Source organism: Asterias rubens, chromosome 2 (genome assembly GCF_902459465.1).
Source record: "Asterias rubens chromosome 2, eAstRub1.3, whole genome shotgun sequence".
NCBI classification, from domain to species: Eukaryota; Metazoa; Echinodermata; class Asteroidea; order Forcipulatida; family Asteriidae; genus Asterias; species Asterias rubens.
Window position 1 is genome coordinate 22181344 of NC_047063.1, and position 24489 is coordinate 22205832.

General features: G+C 39.0%; 3 protein-coding genes across 3 annotated transcripts; 1 reads left to right on the forward strand and 2 right to left on the reverse strand.

The window, feature by feature from the left end:
* The first annotated feature begins 27 nt into the window (after nucleotides 1–27).
* Nucleotides 28–5917, forward strand: LOC117307217 (transmembrane protein 243-like). The gene is made up of 5 exons (XM_033791905.1): nucleotides 28–128; nucleotides 1898–2671; nucleotides 3073–3123; nucleotides 4019–4123; nucleotides 5109–5917. The coding sequence occupies exons 2-5, from the start codon at nucleotides 2612–2614 to the stop codon at nucleotides 5253–5255; spliced, it is 363 nt and encodes a 120-aa protein (XP_033647796.1). The 5' UTR covers nucleotides 28–128; nucleotides 1898–2611; the 3' UTR covers nucleotides 5256–5917.
* A 3074-nt stretch (nucleotides 5918–8991) lies between these two features.
* Nucleotides 8992–10244, reverse strand: LOC117307443 (histamine H2 receptor-like). Its single transcript, XM_033792195.1, has one exon. The coding sequence runs from the start codon at nucleotides 10078–10080 to the stop codon at nucleotides 9133–9135; it is 948 nt and encodes a 315-aa protein (XP_033648086.1). The 5' UTR covers nucleotides 10081–10244; the 3' UTR covers nucleotides 8992–9132.
* Nucleotides 10245–15480: 5236 nt separating this feature from the next.
* Nucleotides 15481–24123, reverse strand: LOC117306847 (histone-lysine N-methyltransferase SUV39H2-like). The gene is made up of 6 exons (XM_033791398.1): nucleotides 24065–24123; nucleotides 22707–22774; nucleotides 20312–21016; nucleotides 19279–19431; nucleotides 17239–17368; nucleotides 15481–16014 (listed from the first exon to the last, which is right to left on the reverse strand). The coding sequence occupies exons 1-6, from the start codon at nucleotides 24096–24098 to the stop codon at nucleotides 15926–15928; spliced, it is 1179 nt and encodes a 392-aa protein (XP_033647289.1). The 5' UTR covers nucleotides 24099–24123; the 3' UTR covers nucleotides 15481–15925.
* Nucleotides 24124–24489: the final 366 nt, after the last annotated feature.

A 24489-nucleotide genomic window follows, 5' to 3' on the forward strand; every position in this document is an offset into this window, starting at 1 on the left:
CGTGACGTGTGTCATGTGTGTGTGTGTGTGTGGTGGTTTTTCCCAATCTGTCTGCCGTCTGTGTCGAGCTTCCATGATACGTCAAGATAAGAAACTAGAACTTTTTAAGCAAAGTTTACAAAACTAAGGTAAGATTTCCATCAACGACAACAGGATCATTTGACAAGCTGCATCCACATAGGATAACTGGCATGACAGGACTCCCTAATTTCCTAGACCTAGCCCCACCCACTTCATCATGTAGCCAAGGGGAGCGGTCCTACTACTTTACTTGCCGTCAACTCGCCGACTTGCCGTCAACTCGCCGTCAACTCATTTTTGTGCCGTCAACTCATTAAATTTACATGAAAAATTTATAAATGGGACATGGAAGTGTTAAGTCTGGGCTAAACTACATATTTCTCATGGTTTTCGGTAAAAATTCATTCACAAAAACGACTTTGTGTTGATAAAAAAAAGTACCAATCATTGACATCTTGGGCCAAGACTAATCAATGTGAAAAAGCAAGATGGCGGCCGACGGTTTTGCTGTTTCGAGAAACATTTTTCACGAGAAAAAAACTCAATTTTTATTCCGAAATATGACCTAAAACTTTCGCGAATTCTCTTTGAGCTGATACTTTACAGTTCTATGCTTCTTTTGTGAATTTTAAATGTATATTGGAGGAGTTGACGGCGAGTTGACGGCGCAAGTGAGTTGAAGGTGAGTTGACGGCAAGTAGTAGGACCCAAGCTGACTGCTTCAATTTCATCTAGACAAGGAGTCCTACTTTGGGTTTCCACTACTTCAACTCGCCGTCAACTCGCTTGTGTGCCGTCAACTCGCTTGTGTGCCGTCAACTCGCTTGTGCGGTCAACTGGCCATCAACTCCTCCAATCCAATATACATTTAAAATCCACAAAACAAAAGAGGCATGAAAGTTTTAACTTAAAGTATTACTACCTAACTAAGCTAATAGTAAAAAGTAAAGGATAATTTGTATAAGTTTATTTAACTTTAGGTTACATTTTGGTTAGTTTTAATCGCTAAGCAGCAAAGCCGCCATCTTGCTTTTTCACAGAGCTTGTACAAGCAAGGACAACAGACATGCAAAAGGCACTTTACTGAATATGGTCAGAGTGGAATTGTGATAGTCTTTGCCCAAGACGTCAATTATCGGTACGGCATTACTGTATAGACCTTATGCATATGACGTCACTATGGGCTTTTTGTACATGAACGGGCTGAGGTCAAAACAGCTACAACTTAAGTACAACGCACGTTGATGCGGCGTTTGACCTCACCTATCTGCCTATGCATAAGGTCTATTATTAATTATGTACTGCGCTACGTGTGAATTGATCGCTGGCGTCTTAGGTCAAGACTACTCCAATATCTGCCATTTGCAAAGTGGTTACAAGAGCTGATGGCGAGTTGACGGCGAGTTGACGGCAAATAGTAGGGATAACTTTCCGTATGGCGCTACCACCTTTTCACTCATTTTTACAAAAATGGATATCTCATTGAGGTAAAGTAGATGCTATATTATTTCATATCGAGTGAAAAAGTGGTGGCGCCATACGGAAACTTTTCCAATAGTAGGACCGCCCTCCAGTGCTTGGCCACAAATGGGGCTACGTACCTGGAATGCCACTGGACTCCTATGCTTCTTGGCCCTAGATCCACATAGCATAGGAGTGTGATGATTTTTAGAATAGAAACTTTACTCCACTTGTCACTCTACAAACGAGTAGAGTACAAATCTATTTTGAACGCTTGTTTTGGTGTAATTTTATGAATGAAGAACCTCTGAGCTGACAATCACTCGTTTAAACTTTGTAACAATACTCTGTAAAAAGCGTAAAGTAATTTTTGTTTATATAAATCTTTTATAAAGTTTTTGTCCAACCCAAACAGAGTCGTGATTCAAAGAGTCTGAGCGACTGATCTTCACGTCATCTTCTTCTGAGACTACACATCAGATAAAATATTTTAGTGAGCTTTTGAATTCAGGGGGTAGCCTACAGTGAAACACACGGTTGGTCAGGAAAGCTGTTTGAAAAACACTAAATCTGGTTTTATGAAGGATGGACCGATGAAAGGCTCTACTGCATTGATCAAACAAAAATATCCACTGGATGCAAAGAAGAACTAGGTTAACCAACTTGCATAAAACTAACTTCAACCAGACTGGTTAAACGGATAACATGTCGGTGAAAAGGAGAACTAGTTAGTAACCCTTCATTCACTGATGGAAGGTTAAACCAGATTGATAGGCAGCACATGTACGTATTCGTTTTGGAAAAAAACAACTAGTCAACAAGTTTCAACTTTCTTTGACAACAAAGCTGTTGGATCAGGCAGGCCAGGCAGCAGTAACTAGTTAATAAGTTGAACAACTAGTGTATAATTCTACCTGTTGAAATTGATGGAAGTTATTAAACCAGACTGGACATAGGAGGTTGAGGAGTCTTTAAACCAAACTAACTAGTTACAAATTGACTAACTTTGGTGGGAGAGTTAAACCTAACTGGATAACGGTCTAATTAGTGATAGACAGGAGAGCAAGTTAAAGAACTAATAATCAAGGACTTAGATGGAGAGCTCAAAGAGGACAATCTGAAAGCAACAATGAGTTACCAAAACGGGGATAACATACAAACTCCACTCTTTGGAGAACGACAAACGCAGGTACGGTTTTAAACTTAAGCTGATGGCTTAGCTTTTTTGGTTCACACAGTTAAATTAACGACAAGGACGCTTTCTTTGTGTATGTTGTAGCATATGAGAGATCTTTTTTTAATTTTATATAACTCCAAAACTTTACACCAATGAATGGCAACTCATCAAAGGCTACGAAAGGAGCAACCAGATGTGATGAGTTGTCAGTCTGATGAAGCAACTAGTGTAGTGGTGAAACACGCTGAATTTTTTAAAAGTTTGTGCTCCTTTTTTTCATCCATATAATGGAATTGGTAAAATGAACATCTTTATTGAAGTTTTAATGAACATTCCTAATGAACATATTCAAGCAATAACTACAGTTTTCTTTGTTTGCTTCAATAGTGTATTATTTTCTTCTTTTGTTTCAGGACAGAGTCATTAACCTTTCACTAGGGATAATTACTGCAATTGCTGTAACAGTGAGTATTGTGTTCTTGAAATTTATCTTGCACTGTTGCACAGAAAATGGCAAAAGGCTCTTCAGAAACCATCACGACGCCTACACACATTCTATTTGTTTGCATCCACGTGGAGACATCTTTTGTTCTGTCCTTTGTCTCTGTAGTCAAGAACCTCCCATAGACTTAATACACAACATTCCATTTGGAGCACCCCAGTCTTTAGAATTCCCCTGTGGAGACCTTTTGTTTTTTTCCCTTTTCTGTTTCGGTCTTGGTCTATAATGCTAGGTCTGATTTTTTGGCAACTGTACCATAAAAAAATAGATTTAAATTAAAAAATTGAGTTTTATAGATCATTAAGTGTTTTGAGTAAGTTGCAAGTTTTTCATTCATAGCTGTTGCAAAAAATAAATTGTAAACGATTAATACAAATTTTGTTTGCTTTGTTACTCTCAAGCAGCTATTCACAGATGTTGTGTTTACATGAGGGAATTTTTTACGTCAAACATTTTTGTCTTGGACATGCAGTCTAAGAAAATTGTATGATGACAATATAGAGTTTTGGGGTTGAAAAAAGACAAGTTTACTAGAGCGGGATTGGAACCAACGACCTCCAGATTAACGAACCAGCGGTCTACCAACTGAGCTATGTAGCCCTAATTTTGTTAATACCTTTGGCTATCCGAGCAAAGATGTTTTGCAAAATAGGGAGACTGCCAACATATGGCTAAAAAAACTCAGTTGGTAGAGCACCGGCACTTTAATCCGTAGTTCATTGGTTTAAATCCTGTTCTTGTAAATTTTTCTTTGTTTAACCCCAAAACATTAAAATTTACCACTGACATAGTCATTGACTACAATTATCCTTCTCTAAAAAAATTGTTATGATAATATTTGTATTCTTTTGTTGCAGGTAACATTTGTAAGCTCATTTATATTTCCAAAATGGCCGCCCTCCACTGTGAACGTCATCTTTGCGTTTGTTATTGTCTTGGTTTGCATTGGAAATTTATTACTGGTAAGTTTGTTTTCTTTTCTTTTCTCGATTTGTTTTTCTTTGAGGATAAATAAAGAGTTGAATTTGGTTTTAACTTGCTGTAGTAAAAAACAAATACTTGTTTATGCAGAAGACAAACTATAATACCGGTAGTGTGTTTCACTGCTTTGGTCCTATCCTGGGCCCAATTTGATAGAGCTGCTTAAGCGGAGTGCTTAAAAACTTTCTGCTAAGCAACAGAAAGCAGGAAACCGGTTACAGATTGTACATATAACATGCTATTTTGGCTGGTAGCCTTATTCTAGAAAGCATAATTTTCTTCTGCTTAGCTACTTTTGCTTTTAAAGCATTTTTATGAAATTATGCGCACAGCACAATTCCATAGAGCTGCTTAAGCACAAAAAGTAGCTAAGCACAAATACATCATAGTATCTGTTGACCTGGTCTTGGCCTTCAGTGGCCCATCAAAAGTTTCCCGTGTATTTTAAGATTTTCTAAATGAAAGAGCCCTTTGCAAAATGAAAATGGCCTTGCCTTTCCAATATGAACTTCCAGCCCTTTGTCCACAAAGCTCTTAATGGCAAGGGTCCCCACTGTGTTTCTGAACTGCTTCAAGTTTACACTCCATCAAGGAATCTTCGATCAAGTTCTATGCTTCTCCTCATTGAACCCAAGTCTCGACACTCGTGGGGTGACAGGTCTTTTTCTTCAGCCGCACCACGCATCTGGAACTCTCTACCACTTAATCTTCGATCTTGTCTTTGTACAGCAAAATTCAAGTCTCTTCTCAAAACTTATCTTATGTCACAAGTTTTCAATGACTAATTTTGTTGTGTCTGTTTTTCTTTGTGTTGTGTTTTGTTTTTTGTTTTGTTTTTGGTTTTACTGCGCCTTGAACACCCAGCAGGGTGGATATGTGCGCATTACAAGTCTTATTATTATTATTATTTATTATTAGCATACCATGATAATAATTTTGAAAACATTTCCCCATTTTTGTTTGTAGATATACTGGTATCGTGAAGGGGACATATCTCCGAAATTCAGGGGTCTGATCTACTACAATGCTGCCACCATCCTGTGTCTTTGTGTCTGCGCAAATCTCTACATTCACCAAGTGGAAAAATCAATGGTGTTCGCCACAGTATCCTAACAGGAGGTTTGTGCAAAAAAGGAGCCGTAAATTATCGTCATAGCTGAAAAGGTCACATTTTTTGTCTTCGAATTGTGTTATTAATTTTATTCTTTGTTGGTGTCCATTGAAGTTTGAAATGTGTTTCTAACACCCGTTTTAGACAGGTGTGCCAGAGTTGTGCTGAACCAAATAGATTAGGAGCGACTCTAGGTTGGTTTCAGGCTGGCGAACTTATTATTTACATTAGGCTCGGCTCACGACAAACCAACGTCTGAAACCAAGGCGCTCCAGAGTCGTTCCGAACGACTGCAACAGTTTATCTTTCGACTTTTAGCGTGGCCAGTCGCTCCTTACTGTTTTCGACGTTGAACTTTTTATGTACTTAATTCAGAATTTGGTTCTGCGAGATTCTGGAGCCCCTGTCTAAAACAGGTGTTGATCCCCTATTTTTGGACCAATAGTATCCACTGTGGTTTTGAATTGTAGACAAACTTTGCCAACCAGCCTGCAATCCGATGTCATGTAGTGAATGCATACACAATTAACCCTCTTACTGTCTGACCATTCAATGTCATTGACTTATAGCAGAAAACAGTGCTTAAAAGTTTTCTGCTGAGCAAAAAAAAAGCAGATTACCAGTCACAGATTGTACATAATGACATGCTATTTTGGCTGGTAACCTTGTTTTTTAAGCATAATTTTGTTGTGTTTAGCTACTTGTTGTGCTTTAAGCAGCTCTATGAAATTGGGACCTGATAGGAATTGATCGAAGCCAAATTCAATTTGTATGTTTCTTAAAGGGTGCACATAACATCTGTATAAGTAAAAATATAAATGTTCATAGATTTGCACACAACTTACATGGTGTAAAGCTGGTCATGGTGGGACCTCCTTTTACATTGTGTTTGCTTGGCAATGCAATATTTTTTTAGAATGAATAAAACAATTAGTTTTGATCTTGCAAGTCCAAAACTCAATGTTTGAAAACAGTAAAAACATTTATGGTTTTCACCACTTGTTTCTTGTGACTCCAAATAAACATTCACAGGTTTGTTATTTCATGTGTACTTTTGGTCACATCAAGTGTGGATACTGGTCTTTGACAATGTCCAATGAGACACATTATAAAGGTCATTAAGCATTCTATGAATTGCTGAGAAAACAGATTTGCTAAGCACTGAAAAATCCTGCATGGCAGGAATGGCGCACCAGTCAAAAAAATATATGATGTCAATTGTTTAAGACTGGTTCCCAAATATTTGTATGCTTGGAAAGTAAAATGTATAAAGCAGAATTGTGGGTTTCACAGCACTGTGAAAGTTTGCCCTGATAAAGTTTATTTAAGCAAAATGCTTAGTATAAGTTGATTTAGAGTCAAAGGTTCCAAGATGTATGATGAATTCATGGAAAGTTTCCTTTTAAGCTTTCAAAAAATCTTAAATATTACTTTAAATTCTTTTAATCATTAAAGCTTGCCTTGCCTCAGAACAAATGCTTTCGAAAATATCTGTAAATATTGGTATTTTTGTTTTCAAAGTATGTCTGAAATTGATCTATTAGGTCAAATTATCTTATGTCTTGTAAAATCAAAATAACTTAAAAGTCAGCTTTAATTTGATAAATCTAAACAAACGGCAATAAATCTCATAATTAAAAATAAATAAAACAATTTCACAGGATTTATCAGAAAGAAAAAAATGCTTTGAAGAAAGCAAGTTCTCCTGCATAAGTAACAACTGGATGCACCATTAAATAATTCAACAAACTATAAGCTTTGGTTTACAAGCCCAGTTTCCTCAAAACAATATTGATAGTTTATGTTTATTTATTATACAACTTAAAGGCACTGGACACTTTTGATAATTGTCAAAGACTAGTCTTCACAGTTGGTGTATCTCAACATATATGCATAAAATAACAAACCTGTGAAAATTTGAGCTCAATCGGTCATCGAAGTTGCGAGATAATAACGAATGAAAAAACACCCTTGTCAGACGAAGTTGTGTGCGTTTAGATGGTTGATTTCAAGACCTAAAATTCTCAATCTGAGGTCTCAAAATCAAATTCGTGGAAAATTTCTTCTTTCTCAAAAACTATGACACTTCAGAAGGAGCCGTCTCTCACAATGTCTTATACCACCAATCTCTCCCCATTACTTGTTACCAAGAAAGGTTTTATGCTAATAATTATTACCATTAGTGTCCACTACCTTTAAATAATATTTGTTACGGTTCTCCTCATGATTTCTCAGAACTGTGGGGCATTTTGGACTAAATTTGGGAAGTTTGGGCAGAAGCATGCTGAATTGAAACAAGGTCTTCCAAATGTTTTCTACTTGGTGGTTATTTTTTTATTATTTTTTTTAAAGTCCTACTGTTTTGGGGTGTGTTTGATTGTGTGTAAGCCGAAAGGTTGGCTTTTTATCAGTCACAATATGCTAGCATAGCATGGGGAGAACCAGGCTTTAATGACAAATCAGTGAAACCAAGTAATTATGCCAGTATTACAAGTCTTACAATATATTGATAAATAATGTGCAAACAAATATATACTTATCTTGTAACTTTACTTGTTATTCAAATGACACTAATACAAGTACTTTTTGATTACCATTTGAATGTACAACTTGAATGTTCACAATAAACAGAAAAGGGCACAAATGTGCTTAGAATGCCAAGTAATGAAAACATTGCCTAATATTGACTTATTCTTAAAAAGTGAGAATGAAGTGATTGACTCAAAGTAGTTCTGTGCAGGAGAATGGATGAAAAAGTGTAGATTCGTGGATATAATGTACGAGCCGAAGGCCAGAACAATGTACTCACGAATAGAGTCTATTCTCTGACTTCAACTATTTCCTACATTGGTTATGTAACAGTTTCAATGAATTGGATTTATCAATAATAATAATAACACTAATTAGTCTATCTAATTTCGTATACGATGTCAAACGACGGTTGGTCACATTTTATCATTATTTTACACAATAGGCATACTTTAGTGCTTGCAACATCATTGAGTACAATATCAGTTTGCTCAGCTAACAATCAAGTGTGGAACTATAGAAGATTTGCTGAAGTGAAAAATGTTTTTGTCAATTGAAAGATAACATATTTTCAGCTGTGTTTTAATGCACTTCATGACATGCTATCTTTCAGTTTGGAAAGACAGTAATTTTTAAGTTGAACTGTTATAAGTAGACTGGTATTAAGGAATCTACACTCAACTGTAAACTGGTAAGGAATCTACTCTCAAGTGTTGAATCGTAAAAATAATCTGAACTTTCAACAATAGAGTGACTTCGAAGAAATAGTTTAATTCAATATAACAGACACTGTACACTACATTTTGTAGGCATTTCTATATTTTACCATAGATTTTTAAAAACTTACACTTCAATGTTGTAAAATGCGTCTGAATTGTGGAAACAAGTGACAGATTGAAGGAATTGTATTTGTTCGGTAAATGAAACCCACTCTTTGTTTCAATCCTATATAGCTTTCAATCAATCAAGTTGAGCGCCATCTAGAAGCTTGAGCCTGCTCAGTGATTTTTCTCCGTTCCGGTCAAGCATGCAGGAGCGTAGTTCCTCAGCGCTGGTCAAGCCGGCGTCTCGCTTCTGTGTGTCTATAGTTTTAGATTCATACCATAGCAGGGAATAATCATTTGTGCGCCTGCGTACTCCTCGTTATGAGGCATTCTTCACTTACGCAGTTAGCACAGAAATTTGGCGCTTGCCCTGTAAGAAAAGAATGGTGATCGCAAGTGTGGAATTCGGTGATAAGCAGAGCCATGAAATTGGGCCCAGGATGAGAGCTAGCGGACTTGCTTTTTAGTGTTTGTTGTTACTGTAGCTATCCCATGGAGGAGTTCCTATATCAACATCAAGTTTATCCTAGGCACTAACATCAATAGCTTGTCCTGCTCGGCTGCAAAAGATCTGGCGTACCCCATTGCGAAACTGGCGGTATTTAAAAGCGTATATGATGGGATTGACGCAGGAATTAGTCGCCACCATTGCAACGGAGAGAGAATAAAACCATTCAGTCAAGTCAATGTCCATGCCGAGATTGAACAGGAGAAAGATGGTCTCATTTGGTGTCCAGCAAATCACGAACGTGACGAAAACGACTACAAGGAGCTTGAAAGTCTTCCGTCTGGCCTTGAGGAGAGACTCGGCCATGTCTGGTGCGTTGGCTCTGTTGGGAAGATGCTGGGCTGGTGCTGGGCCAACACGGGCCGCTCCCCGCTTCATCTCCACACCGATACGGATGTAAGCGAATAGCATCACTGCCACCGGTAAAACGTATTGCAAGAATACAGTGACAACCCCGATGGTTTTGGATCCGGCAATCGGAATGACGATACACCGTCCGTTTTCTTCCTTGTAAAACAATAGACTGCGGATGAATTCCAGGGAGAATGGGAAAAGCCAGCACACCGCCATGGCAACACCGACTTTGAGACGAGGCCATGCGGCGAGTACTGCCTGGTACTTGAAGGGGTGAACGATGGCGAAATACTGCTCCATGGTCATCGCTAACAGGTTGAAAGTAGACAGAGTGTAAAGGAAGAACAGTAAGCAGTTGGAGTTCCAGGCATTACAGATGAACCAACCCAAGGCGTCACTTGGGATTGAGTCAGGCAGCGGAATCTCACTTTTCAGGAGGATCGCTGTACAGCCAATGAAATCAATCACAGCTTGGTGGAAGATGAAGGCATTCGTGCGAGTCCGCATAGCACGTACTTTGAAGATTACAAAGCATACTAAACTATTGCCGAAGAACCCTACAATTGCTACCATGTCTTGATAGACCCGTAGAGCCACTTCTGATTCAGTCATCTTTGTTATTTCATTTGGTCCTTCAGATGGGATGTAAAGTTGTAGGTCCTGTGAGTTGTGTAAGGTATGTCAAAGAACCCAGAGCACTTATCAAAAAAAGTAGGGGTTTGCCCCGGTGTTCCTGGCTTGATCGGCTGTATATTGTGCCACAGCAACTTGTAAGTCATTACATGGTGTGTTGTAAAAAGGAGTAGGTCTCATGCTTCAAATGTAGTCCCACCATGGAGGTGGTCCCACATACATGTACATGTACCTTGTCGGAAAAATACTGAATGTTGAAGTGCCTTGAGCGCCACTGAGTGGGGGATATGAGCCCTAAATGTAAGATTGCAACAGTTTTATCAAATTTTAGAACGCCAGTTCCCATTTGAAAATGGAGCTTTTAAACAAAGACTCTTAAAGGCAGAGATGTGTGAAAAGATAATTGCATCGGGTGATTTTAATTGTGTTATGTTCCATTGTGTAAAGTTGAGTAAAAAGCAAAATAGGAGTGCTATTTCAAGGCCGCTAAATTTGTAAAGCTAAGTGTGATATCAGCGAGTGCCATACATCTAGTTTTAATGAGCATTGACGGCCTGAAGTGTAACACCAATCCCATGAGGCTTGGACCATAGTCAGACAAAAAAGTCATTAATGACCAACTATATTAAAACTACTTAGGCATTGAGGCATTGCATGGTGAGGTATCAATATATTTGGTTTGATGTAACACCATGTGTGTATCTACTTGCCAAGTAGAGTTTATTCTTAGATAACTGTCTTTCATCTCCTGACAATGACTAGAGCAAGCTAGTCGAAACGTTGAGACCAATGCACGAACTGACTCTGCGGTAGTACAGTTAATTACGATCCTATAAGCGAAAGTAGTAGTCCCAGCCAATTTTCTGTTCCTTCCGTCCTAGTAGTAGTTAAAAAGCAGGACAGTTCTTTCCAGAACAAATACATGCACATTGTCTGGGGGGGGGGGGGGGGGTTCGGGGTATTCAGCTAATATCCACCAAAAGGGCCCAGACACTCACAAAGCACTTCTATTTTTAAGAAGGTATAAAGCAAAACATTTTTAAGCTGTTCTATCTCGGACTCGTCACAACTTTCTAAAGGGAGACCGCTGACATTTTTGGATAACAAAAGGCTTCGAAAATGTAGGCTCACAATCGTAAAGAGGCATTTTGAAATAGTATGCCATATTTGGACAAGACATTGAAATTAATGCAAACTACTTGCATTTAATATCTAAGCCATTTTATATGAGCAACAGCTTACCAGATCATTAGCAACGACATTACCATTAACTGTGACTAGTCCCTCTGTATATTTGTGCATAGCAGCAACTTCTGTACCTTTCACCCAGGTAGTAGTTAAAAAGCAGGACAGTTCTTATCAGAACTGAGAAGTCTCCCAAACATCAATAAAATCTACTCCGCGGTAGTAGATAAAGAAAGACAGTTCTATAAGAACTCTACCTGGCAAGTACATACACACATGGTGTTACCGCAAACCAAAGATATATTTAAGAGATGTTAAATTTGCATCGGGGATAAAGAATATTAATTTTGGTTTTTACCCATACACCGATGTGTGTTAGAACTGTATACTCAGTACTTTCCCCGAGTCCTGTGAAAAAATATCACAGGCATGTTACTTGGGTGGGATTCGAACCCACGACCCATGCAATTCTAGAGCAGTGTCTTACCAACTAGACTACCGAGGTTGACCGGTAGCTAGAGGCAGTTCGAATCCTATGTTTTGGCAGCGGGTACCGCAACGATAATGCATCGGGGATAAAGAATATTAATTTTGTTTTTTTACCCATACACCGATGTGTGTTAGCACTGTATACTCAGTACTTTCCCCCGAGTCCTGTGAAAATATATTGATACCTCACCATGACCATACAATGCCTCAAATCCGATATAGCACAACTTGCTAAGCACTGTTGTCTGCATGATGTTAATGGGCTCACACTTTCAACATAGTTTCATAAAGAAAAAGTACAGACTCATAGAGGTTAAAATTTCCATAGTTTTATTTTAAAGGTTTTTTATACATTATATATATCTCCATTCCTCGTGTTATCATTAAAACATCCAGTCAGTGTTTAAACAAAACTGGTAAAGTAACATCATATACAACAAACAAAAGTTACGACTATCAGTGATGGCTAGCCTTTCTATATGATTACAGGGCCCACTTTAAAGGCACTGGACACCTTTGGTAATTGTCAAAGAGGAGTCTTCTCACTTGGTGTATTCCAACATTTACATAAAATAACAAATCTGTGACTATTTTGACTCAATTGGTCATCGAAGTTGCAAGAGAGAAATGAAAGAAAAACAACCTTAGTGTGCTTTCAGATGCCTAATTAAAGGCTTCATAAAGGCCTAACGTCTTTTAATACTTGAATGAGAAGTTTTAAAAAAAAACTGTGTTGCTTCAGAGGGAGCCATTTCTCACAATGTTTTATTACTATCAACAGCTCTCCTTTGCTCGTTTTGCCAGTTTTGTTTTTATGCTAACAATTATTTTGAGTATTTACCAATAGTGTCCAGTGCAACTTAAATAGCTGCTTAGAAAGAAAAAAACAGTAGCTCAGCATATAAAACAAATCATGCTTACCAGAATAAGGTTACCAGCCAACATACCATGTGACATATGCACAATTTCCAACTGGTATCCTGCTAGTTTTTGCTAAGCACATCATTTATGAGTAAAATTGTCTGCTTAAAAAGCTCTATAAATTTGGCTTGCACCTGTTCCTTATTCTTCCATTCGGATTGGTTCAAAACAAATCTTCCGCAAAATAAATATTCAGTTTGTCAGCGGCAAGCTTTCTCTGATTTCATTAAGCTGTTGGTCAAAGTGGTCACTGGAACTAGCATGGCGGGGTCATAGGGCAAACAATTATATGCGGTTACAAATCGTTCCTTAGCTTATGACGGAACAAACAAACAAACAAACAATTAAAACTATTTACTAGAGAATTTTCTCAGAAATGTTCAAAAGTTAATTTACAAGTTTGAACAAACCAAACTAGCCAATGCTAAAACCATTACATGAAGGGGATTTCGATACGGCAAAATAAATAAAGGATTTGACATGGAGGGCAAAATATCTGAATGCAGACTTCCAAACTGAAAATTTCAAAATGGGGCCAGATTATTATTTCCTTCCAGCCTCGTGTTGGTGACATTAAATTTGAATGGAAGAAACAAACAAAATGGCTGACATTATGTCAATAAGCTAAGTTTCTTCATGAAACCAGAAGAATTACAAACTGTAAAAACGCTGTAAACGGACTCCTACCACATTCAATAAAAAAAAAACCAGTCTCTTTATATCCACAACAACGCCATCAAAATTACTGTACAAGTGGGAAAACAAAATTAGTGCCTGAAATCCGAAGTGTCACAAACTAAATTCATGAAAATAAAACGAAGCCCAAAAGAGGAAAAACCTGTTGAGGTACAGTGTTCTCACTTAAAGACACTGGACACTAATGGTAATTGTCAAAGACTAGTCTTCACACTTGGTGTATCTCAACATATGCATAAAATATCAAACCTGTGAAAACTTGAACTCAATTGGTAGTCGAAGTTGCGAGCTAATATCGAAAGAAAAAACACCCTGGTCACATGAAGTTGTGTGCATTCAGAATCAGATGCTTGATTTTGTGACCTCAAATTCTAAATCTGAGGTCTCGAAATCAAATTCGATGAAAATTACTTCTTTCTCAAAAACTACGTCACTTCAGGGGGAGCCGTTTCTCACAATGTTTTATACTATCAACCTCTCCCCATTACTCGTTACCAAGTACAGGTTTTATGCTAATTATTATTTTGAGTAATTACCAATAGTGTCCATTGCCTTGAACAGTGGGCCGCTGGCAAAGTGCAGGTTAAAATACACCCAAGGACCACTGGGTCAGAATTCTGTCCAACTAGAATTGCTTGCTAGTTGTTTGCTTGCCACCACAGCTACATGTAATCCACTGATTGTTCATTATTGCTTTCAATTACATAGTCCCAAGCTAAAAACAATGTGGAAAGAAACTCCAAATTAAGGAGCGGTGAAAAAGCTGACAAACCAGTGAAATGACAAGCTAACAGGGCCTAAATTCATAGAGCTGCTAAGCACAACAATTTGCTTAGCATGAAATTTTTTCCTTGATAAAAACAGGATTACAAACCAAATTTCTATTTGTTACAGGTGTCGTTTGTTTATCCTGAAATGTAGAACACTGACCTTACAAATTTGCATCTAAGAAAAATATAAACAGAATCCTGAAACTGTGGGTGAGCTCAAGTGTGATTGAAAGATGCTAGGTGGGGTTTTGAATGCATTACATCGGCTTTTTCTTTTTGCAGAATTTCTATACTTGACTATTCACATTCTTTCTAGTTGCAAAATATTTGTAAGTATGTTTGCATCTGGGATAAAGAATATGATTTGTTTTTTAACCTTACACCGATGTGTGAAAGCAGTGTACACTCAGCACTTTCCCACGTTCTATGAACAAAAATCACAGGCATATTACTTGGGTGGGATTTGAACCCACAACCTTTGGTAATCTAGAGCAGCTATCTTACCACCTAGATCACCAAGATTGCTCGATAGCTAAATAGGGTACCCATTTAATAGATGTTAAATTTGCATTGGGGTTAAAGAATATTATTTCGGCTTTGCCGTTCCACCAATGTGTGTAAGCACTGTATACCCAGTACTTTCCCAACTCTATAAAAAAAAAGTCGCAGGCCGATTAATCGGGTGGGATTTGAACCAGCGACCTTTGCCAATCCCGAGCAGATGTCTTGCTAACATACCACCGAGATTGCCTGGTAGGTAGAGGCAGTTGTACATCATCATGTCATGTTCCTGTCAAGGAAATTGTGAGTTGGTGGCTCGAGTAGCTTCAATTTATGTATTATATAACTGACATACAGATCCTTGTCATTTGATTGGTGGAACTTACTTCACGTGACATTCACTATTACTCCCATCCACACCGGCGATCAAAAAGACCTATTCGCCCATGGGGAATAGCATTTCCCATTCAACAGTTAGGATCATCCTTCTTCCCAATGTTTTTTTAGCAGTACAGCGCCGCCGCGCCGCTGCAAAAACAAAGGAGCACTTGTGCAAAAGGTTGTGATCTGAATTGTGCATTGTTGCCGCTACGCGGCGCTGTTATTTTTGGTTGTCAGTAATTTGTGTGATTTTTCAAAATGTTATACTTTTAAAATACATCAAATGACAAGGATCTATAGGTCAGTTATATAAAACAAATATTGAGTGGCTTTAATTCGTGGATTGGGAGGAATATTATCGCTCGATTAAATTTGGACTGTTCCATTTCACTCGGCTTCGCTTCGTGAAATGGAACAGTTCAAATTTTACCTTGCGATAATATTCCTCCCATTCCACTCTGTGCCGCTCAATATTTGTATACTATTGGTTTCCCACACAAAATAATTAGCCAACCCAAGCCCACATAAAGAAAACTTACAATCTACACTAGAGTTCCACTTCAACGATCTTGGAGATCCAACACTAAAACTTTCTCTCATAATTTGTACTAAACATAACATGTAATAATTGTTCAACAAGCTAAATTATATAAAGTCATCTTAAATTAGAAATCGAGCAAAAAAAATAACCCACAGATATAAAACATATACATATATTTTCGTGATGTACGCAAAACAAACTTCACCACAACCGGTAGAGATATGTCACTCAGTTAGGAGCCTAAATTGGAAAGAGGTCGCATAATTTTGTACTTAAACACAGAAAAAACATTTTTGAGTTTTACTCCCACTGACGAAAAAACACATAAATATATACAAAGTCAAAAGAGAAAGTTCCTACAATTCTTGGAGTTACACCTGCAGCGGATGGGCTGTAACTTTGAGGACGTTCCTGAAGTGTTCAATTCACCTGTAGAAAAACAAATCACAAAAAGGTGTCAAAGGTCGTCATGAATACGCCCTTTCCACCCAAACAACTCAAAGTCAAGCCACTTCTGCATTAAGTGACTTTGGCTAGGGCTACAGCCTCTTGTGTGCCAGATTCAGCCCAGTCGCAGTTTTCACCAAACTCTTCCCAACTTAGAATTAATCTTAGGACTTATGATGAGTTCAGTTCCGTATCTGAAGACATTAAGACGCATTGAACCCATCCTAAGTTAGGACCTCGAGGATTAATCACAGCGCCTCGTGAAATCAGGTGCTCTCCTCGAAATAACCCACATCACTCAAAGCAATTTTCCTCTGCTTTTGTTGTGGTGCCCCTTTGCAAAATTCCAATACAAGTGGAAGCTAAGCGTCGATGCTCGAAGGGGACTTTGTCCTGGCCCAGCCTGGAAGAGACCCAGAGGGCGAAAGTGGATCACGACTCACCGGTGTGGCGGTTTCAACTTTCCGCCGTGTTCAGTTTTCCGAATGACCAAATACGGTAACATTACATCATGCGACGCCTGCGCACAGCAAGCGAAAGTAGTCATTGTTAGTGCCGTACTGAGTCCCGGAAAACTGAACACGGCGGAAGACTGAAACCGCCACACCGGCACAGTAGCGGTGGCAGTCTGCAACACATCGTATGGTCTGGGCGGCTCTACGTCCGTCTTGATGGACCACAGAGAATGATGAATACAAGCTCAAATTTGCCCCATAGAGGTGTCCCTCATCAGAGGAAAATTGCTGTGTGAAGGGTTAACAAGGTCCTGTGGAAAACGCCTTCTCTACGCAATAAGTGTAACTGGATTCTTTTACGCATTTTATAACACAACACCCAAGGCTTCAAGTCCCATCCGAGCAACGAAGCAATAATGGTTTTAAGTGTCTTGGATAAGGACACAAGTGCAGGCATGTATGCCTCGTTTTTTAAAGGGCAAGGGCACCAAGGCATTTTCTCCTTGGAAAAGGGCACCCTATCGATTTCTACTGGAGCATTTCTAGGGCACCAAGGGAATGACCAAGGGGCATGGAGCCAATCACCTTCATTGCCTCTGTGAAGTATCAGGCCTGGAAGTGTCAAGACTTGAACAAACACGCTGCTGATCTGAAACACCAAAGCCCCGTGACTATTTTGTGAAAATCTAGGGTTGGAAAAAGAGTTCCACTATCATCCAGAAGATGACTTTCTGTATAAAGGCTGCATTACCTGTCATTTGATAGTCAAACGTCAACTCCTCTCCGGCCTGGATGTCTCTACTCGCAAATAACGCTATCCTTGGTAGTCTGGGATCCAGTGTATTTACCCACACACCGTAGACAACTAAGTTTGGATCACACTGCAAGAGGGGGAAACAAGGGTACAATGTAGAATAAAATCAATATCATTCTGGTTTAGAAAAATGTTCTTCTGAACTGAAATTGTGTAAATACAAGAAATAGGCCAACATAAATAGAGATGAGAAAATACACAAATTTTAAAGGGGCAATCATGTTGTTACTGGTAAAACACAACATTTTAAGGGACCTTTGTGTAATTATTTTCTACTTTAAGAACATCTTTCCGACCATATTGATTTCACAACGAACAAATGTTAAAAGCCCAAAATTCCTAATCCAAAGGCAATGATTCATCAGTTCCTACAAAGTTTTGTAAAAAAACAGACTCACGTTATGCCAATGTTTTACTAAAAAATTATTAAAAGAATTACACCAATGTTACAATAATCATACAGACAAATAGCATACAATATAGTGCATTGATCTGAAAAAACAAGCAACATACACATCAAAATAAAACTATTTAGAATGCCCAAAATCGAAGTCAAAGATAAACACCAAATGTGAGGACCTTGTTTCAACTCGACATTCTTTTGGACAAACTTCCAAACTTTATGTCCAGAATGCCCAACAGCTTTGACAAATGCTGGGAAGAGCCATGTTTACTTCATTGATCATATACGACAGGGAGAATAAATGCTAAAACAATGCCCAGAATAATTCTTTTCTAGGAATTACAGTTTAAAGGCACTGTACACTATTGGTAATTATTAGCATAAACCTTACTTGGTAACAAGTAATGGGGAGCTGTTGATTTACGAGAAACGGCACCCTCTAGAGGTAACATAGTTTTTGAGAAAAAGTGTAATTTTCCACGAATTTGATTTCAAAACCTCAGAATTAGATTTTGAGGTCTTGAAATCAAGCATCTGAAAGCACACAACTTTGTGTAACAAGGGTGTTTTTTCACTCATTATTATCTCGCAACTTTGACGACCAATTGAGCTCAAATTTTCACAGGTTTGTTATTTTAAGCATGTTGAGATACACAAAGTGTAAAGACGGGTCTTTGACAATTACCAAAGTCCCACGTCTATAACTCCCAGTAAATTACAGTTTAGTCTCCAGACTACAGTGTAATCCTCAATTCCAGACTGGTGTTTTTAGTCTGACGAACCAGGATTATTCAAAAACTATATTCTGCCACAATTATAAGCCATAATTACTCTTGCAAGTGCGAGATTCCAGCATGCCATTTGGCTGTTCATCAATTAGTAGTGGCCGTGGCTAACAGCCGAGTCACAGCAAATGAGGGTTTTTGTTTTGTTCAAATTTTTTGAAAAGGAAAAAAACATAAATTCCAAATCAAAGTACGAGTTTGTGTGTAGGCTTTACTAGTATGGCCAGGGCTTGAATTGGGAAGAAAAATGCATATAGACCCATTGCATATGACGTCACACTCTCAAAAAGGAGGCAGATCATTGGACAATAGCTGTTCTCTGCGCTTAAAAACTGGTGCGTGACCACAGCATACCTGTACCGTTCGCGTTATGCAAGGGGGAGCTATTGATTTTTTTACACAATACATGCTCGCAATTTTGGGTGTCAACTCTCTTTTGTGCACATTTGTATACGATTTTAACTCCCTAAAATGATATCCAGGATAGGCACATGTGAGTACGCTGCGCATATTGCAAGGGGTCTTTACATAAGAACAGAATATAAAATGGGGAAAATTTAAATTTGCGTTTGAAGGTTATGAATAAAAAATATATTGCATCAACTACAATATTTTGAGGTTTGGCGAACACCGTCAGGTACACAGTTTGGTTTGGATGCAAAAATGTAATCAGCATATTTGCCAACCATTAGTGTGTATGCATGAACATAACTAGCATGTATACATGTATACCAACCAACAGTATTACGCATCAAGACACAGTTAGCATGTTTATTAAAACATACTTACAGAGTGGTTAACAAAGTGAGAGACGTTTCCATAGCGTCCAGCATCCACAGTGAACGGACAGTCTCCATCGTTATAATCCAAGTCGAAGAGGTAGGTCCTGCCGTTAGCGTCGTAGATTTGACCCCTCCTTTCTGCTTCCTCATTAGTTATTACCTGAGGGTTGACAAGCCAGAAACAGAAATGAAGAAAACCATGAGAAGCATTTGATTCAGGTGGGGCCATGGGTGGGGGGGGGGGGTCAAATTTGAGAGAATAATCCACAATACCACAGGGCTTGTAGTTGTTTACTGTCTTTATACCAAATCATTCAAATCTCTTATCAAAACTTATCTTATGTCACAGGTTTCAAGGACTAATTTTTGTTGTGTACGTTTTCTTGTTTTTGGTTTTACTGCGCCTTGAACACCCAGCAGGGTGGATATGTGCGCATTACCTGTCTTTATTATTGTTACTGGACCATAAATTTGTGTTCAAGACCAGAATCAAAATGATGACATAAACTTCCCCCGAGTCCTGTCACAGCTACAGTTTGACATGCATCGACTTGTATGGTCGAAAGTCTTGTCAGGTCATGAGTTTACAAGCCAGACACTAAAACCACTGGACTCGGCCTCTGGTCCAGAGTAAAATTCAAGCCCTAGGACAGTGGACCTCATACTTCATAGAAGCACTTGCCTTACTGCCCCTGGTCATTGCCTTGGTGCCCCCTCGAAATTTTCCAGTAGCCCTTTGAGTTTTTTTCCATAGAGTTGCCCTTTCCAATAAGAGAAAATTTATTGCACTTCCATGAACAATGTAGCAGGCCTGTAACAGCACTAGCTAAGGTACTGTCCAAAGTTTTCAAAAATGTTCAGCTTCAAGAGAGAGAGAGAACCAGTTTGACGCCCCCTCCCCCTCCTCAAAAGTAGTATTAATCGGCCTGATACGCTACCTTGTGCACAGGGAAAACCCTTTGTCAGTGATCTCAAAGCTCTGTGAATATAAGGACAGCTATTTTTTATCACACAAAAATCCATTTCATCCATAGACTCACCTCCCCAACATATTCCATGACAAATGTGTTTTTCCTGATCTCCGAAAGCGTCCTGACACCCCAGCCACATCCATTAGAGGTCCTGAAGATGGCAACGTCCTTCTGGCGGCCGTACTGCACCACACGATTTGGACACTTGGGGCCACACTTACACCGTATGTTACACTCGTACACCGGCTTACCGGGCGCTACCTTAATCTTTCCATTCTTATGAAACGCAAAGGGGGCGCCACTTTTCTGCGGGCAACAGCCGGAACAAGTGCTACAGTCCTCGCATTCACAGCCCACGAGCGGATCGTTCGGGATGACGAGTCCCGGCCCCGGTTTGTAATCGTTAATGTAATTGAAGTCTTTGGGTGGACCGACCAAATCCACATTGTTCTTAACGAGAATGCGCGCTTTCTCCGTACACACTGCGTTCAAATCCTTTTCCCATTTCTTGAGGGCTTTCTGATTGGCTGTCCGCTGACTGGAAAGGTCCACTGGGGTGATGACTCCGTCCTCGTTACTGCACTTCGGCTTTTTGCTCTTGATGGAGTAAAGAGTTTCGCCGGAGTGCTCGCGCTTGCGCTTGTACTCTTCTCGATTTTCTTTCTTGTGAAATTTCTTGATGAGTTTCGAGCAGCCTGCCAGGTTTTTCAAGGGTTCCCATGTGTTCTCACTGGTTGAGTAACCCTTCCACTTCACATAGTACCAGACAGTGTCCTGTATAAGGAACAAATACAGGCAGCAAAAATATGGTTATTCCCACTGTAAGTTAAATAGACTCTCAAGAAAGTACATCAACTAGTCAAACGATAAATATTTCGTAGTATTTCCATGTATTTCCACTTGAGTGCTTCTGTTACACTTGTATACCTTTGTGTGTGTTGTGTTGTCATTTAGCCTTCAAGAAAGGCTCTGCTATGGTCGAAACGTCAGGCCATTGAATCGTTTTTGCGCTTATACCAGGTCATTTTGTTGGGAAGCAGCTTGCAACAGATAGTTCTAATTTCTCAAACATTCTTTAAGTTGGCATTTTCACTGCCAACATTGAAGTCAGAAATACACGTTTATCACGGTGTGGCCATCTTGATTTTACTCCATTCCAACTCATTGTAACCAAACTGGGGCTGGACGAATTAATAGTCTGGTGCCATGTTTGCGCAATGAATATTAGCATTCAATACTGTTATTGAAACAGGGAACATGACCAAGATGGTGACAGCGTGATAAGGGTCAATAGGGCAATATGCAGAAAGTACTCGAATGAAATGGCCCAGTGATCAGGGTAATAATGTTGGAAGCGCTTTGAGACATGGTGTTTAAACCAAATAATATTATAATATTATCATTATTTTTAAGTACTGTTCTGCAGAATCAGTGACAGTTGGCAGCTCTTGGGGGCAACAGAGACCATGCCTCTGTGGCCTTCAAGCTATTCAAGGTATCCTCTGCATTACCTAAGTTGTCCCTTGAAATTTTCCACAAGGGATTTTCAATAGCCTCATGTGCCCTTCATCATGGACAAACGCCTTGGTGCCCTTGTCCATTGAAAAACGAAATGGTACCGAAACGGTAGTTGTGCCAACGTAACCCTCGTCCGCAAGACCGGAGGGTTACGAGAATGTGTGCATACAAAGGGGCAAGCTTGCCCAACAGACCAACATGTATAATTGACAGACTAGTCACCAGATTTACCCCATTTTTACCACTTTCGAAAATCTTGACACAAATTCTCAGAACACGAGCTTGATCCTCAATGTCTCATGAATCCATTCATTTAATATGTTAAATTTGCATCGGGGATAAAGAATATTCATTTTGGTTTTTACCCATATGCACCGATGTGTGTTAGCACTCCATTCTCAGTACTTACCCAAATTTCTGTGAAAAAAATCACAGGCATATTACTCGGGATGGATTCTAACCCTTGTCCTTTGCAACTCTAGAGCATTGTCATACCAACTAGACCACCGAGATTGCCCGGTGGCTATAGTTAGTTCGTTTTAGCAGCGGGTACTGCAAACGATTTAATAGACGTTAAATTTGCATCGGGGATAAAGAATATTCATTCATCAATTTATTCATAACACTCAAAACACCATTGAGGAAATATTTTGAAGAAAAAAGGACAAAAACTTACCAGAGCGTGGAGCAAAACAAACTACACAAATCTGGTGACTAGTCAGTCAACATGGGTAAAAAATGTACGTGTAGGACAAGCTCGGTCGTTTTTTTTTGTGCACAGAGCTTCATAACCCTCTGGCCGTCGGGAGTTACGTTATCACAACTAACAAAGCGGCAGCTCAAGCAAGTATATTACATGGTCGTCTGTTCCATTCACAAAATGGTTACACCGACAAACATTGCAAGAAATTATCCATCAATATCTTACATGTCTAAAGCGACTTACACTCTCATCCCTGACGAAGTCTCCAATACTTTCAACTTCATACTCATTAGGGACAACAGGGCTGGTAGCTAAACGAGGTAAAATAAAATAAAAAGTTGTGTAAAGTAAGATTTAGAAAACAAATTACAGTCTTCAACACTGACCCACAAATAAAGGGAAGGTATACGTTTGGAATGGAATTGGTTATCACTCCTAAAAATTAATGGCAATAAAACATTAACTGGGTTAGAAGTACAGCCGTCAATTTCACAAACAGTTAGGATTCGTCTTATCTCTTAGGATTAATCTTAAGGTCTGCATACTACCATGGCTACAGTGCAGGGATAACTTTCCGTATGGCGCCACCACTTTTTTACTCATTTTTACAAAAGGGGATATCTCATTGAGGTAAATTAGATACTATATTATTTCATATCGAATGAAAAAGTGGTGGCGCCATACGGAAACTTTTCCCAGTGCAGGGTTGGACTCGTCCTACTAAGTCATAAGATAAATCCTAAGTTAGGAAGAGTTTTGTGAAATCGAAAGCAGCAGCTTTTGATAGTTACACAGTACAACAAAGCATTTTGAGAATAATTTCACTTTGAAGTAATTTGGTCATGGAAAAGTTTTGGATAACTTTCTGTAAGGCGCCACCACAAAGGGATATCTCATTGTGGTAAATTAGATACTATATTATTCCATATCGAATGAAAAAGTTGTGGCGCCATACGGAAACTTTTCCAAAGTTTTTAAACGATCAGATTCAGAATGTTTGTGAACGTCAACGATACTCATGTTGGCTACTCATAATATGTATGTATGTGCATCAAGGAGGGTTCTACATACGATCTGCAGTCAAAACATAATTTCAGATGATTTTACCATAGTAGTAGGATAAGATTTCTAAATTAAAATTAACTCCGCCATGCAATGGATGGATGCATATTGCATAATGTCCACCGTTTATTTTTAGTGTTGACTGTCAACTCGATCAAAACGGCATTATAATTTGTATTTATTTATTCCTACACATTTATTTATACACTAAGAATAATCACACTAAATTTAAGCAATGTGCATTGATGCCACCATGGCTGATGTGAAATGACAAAAATTTAAAGGGTCTCCCATCCCCCATAATAAAATGCAAAGAGCATGCATCACGTTCTCGCCAATGTTGTTGTGGTTATTAAAAACAGTTGACAATCCTTGATCATGTGGACACGGAATTTGTCGTCATATTTCAGCTTGCACAAAGTTCTTCTTGCCATTCAATTACGACGTTGATAATCATCTTTATTAAAAATATTAGATGCAAAGAGGGAACACACTAAAGTAAGTGAATAATTCGGTATTTAATAAAACACCTCACTTACCATTTTCGGAGCTAGACTTCTTATTATCTGCCATTTTGGATTTGGTACCGTGAACATGGATCGTGATTGGTCAATGTGCGTAAAATGAAGCGCCAACAGTGGGGCGCTTTAATGCGCCCAAACCTGCTCTTTTTGTGTACTGCATCGTGCGCGTGTGCCCCTCCCATCGTACGGCCGGACGGCAAGCAGATGCTCTCGGTTGTTAAAAGTTACGGGCCTCAAATTTCAGCTATAAAACTACGTAAAACTAGTTGAATCGGGGATTAAAAACCCATAAGTACCCGCCGCTAAAATATAGGATTCGAACTACCTCAGCTACTGGATGCGGTCCTAATATAATAAATAGTTGTGCTCCAGTTGCAAAGGTCGTGGGTTCGACACCCCCCCCCGAGAACATGCCTAGGATTTTTTTCTCACAGAACTCA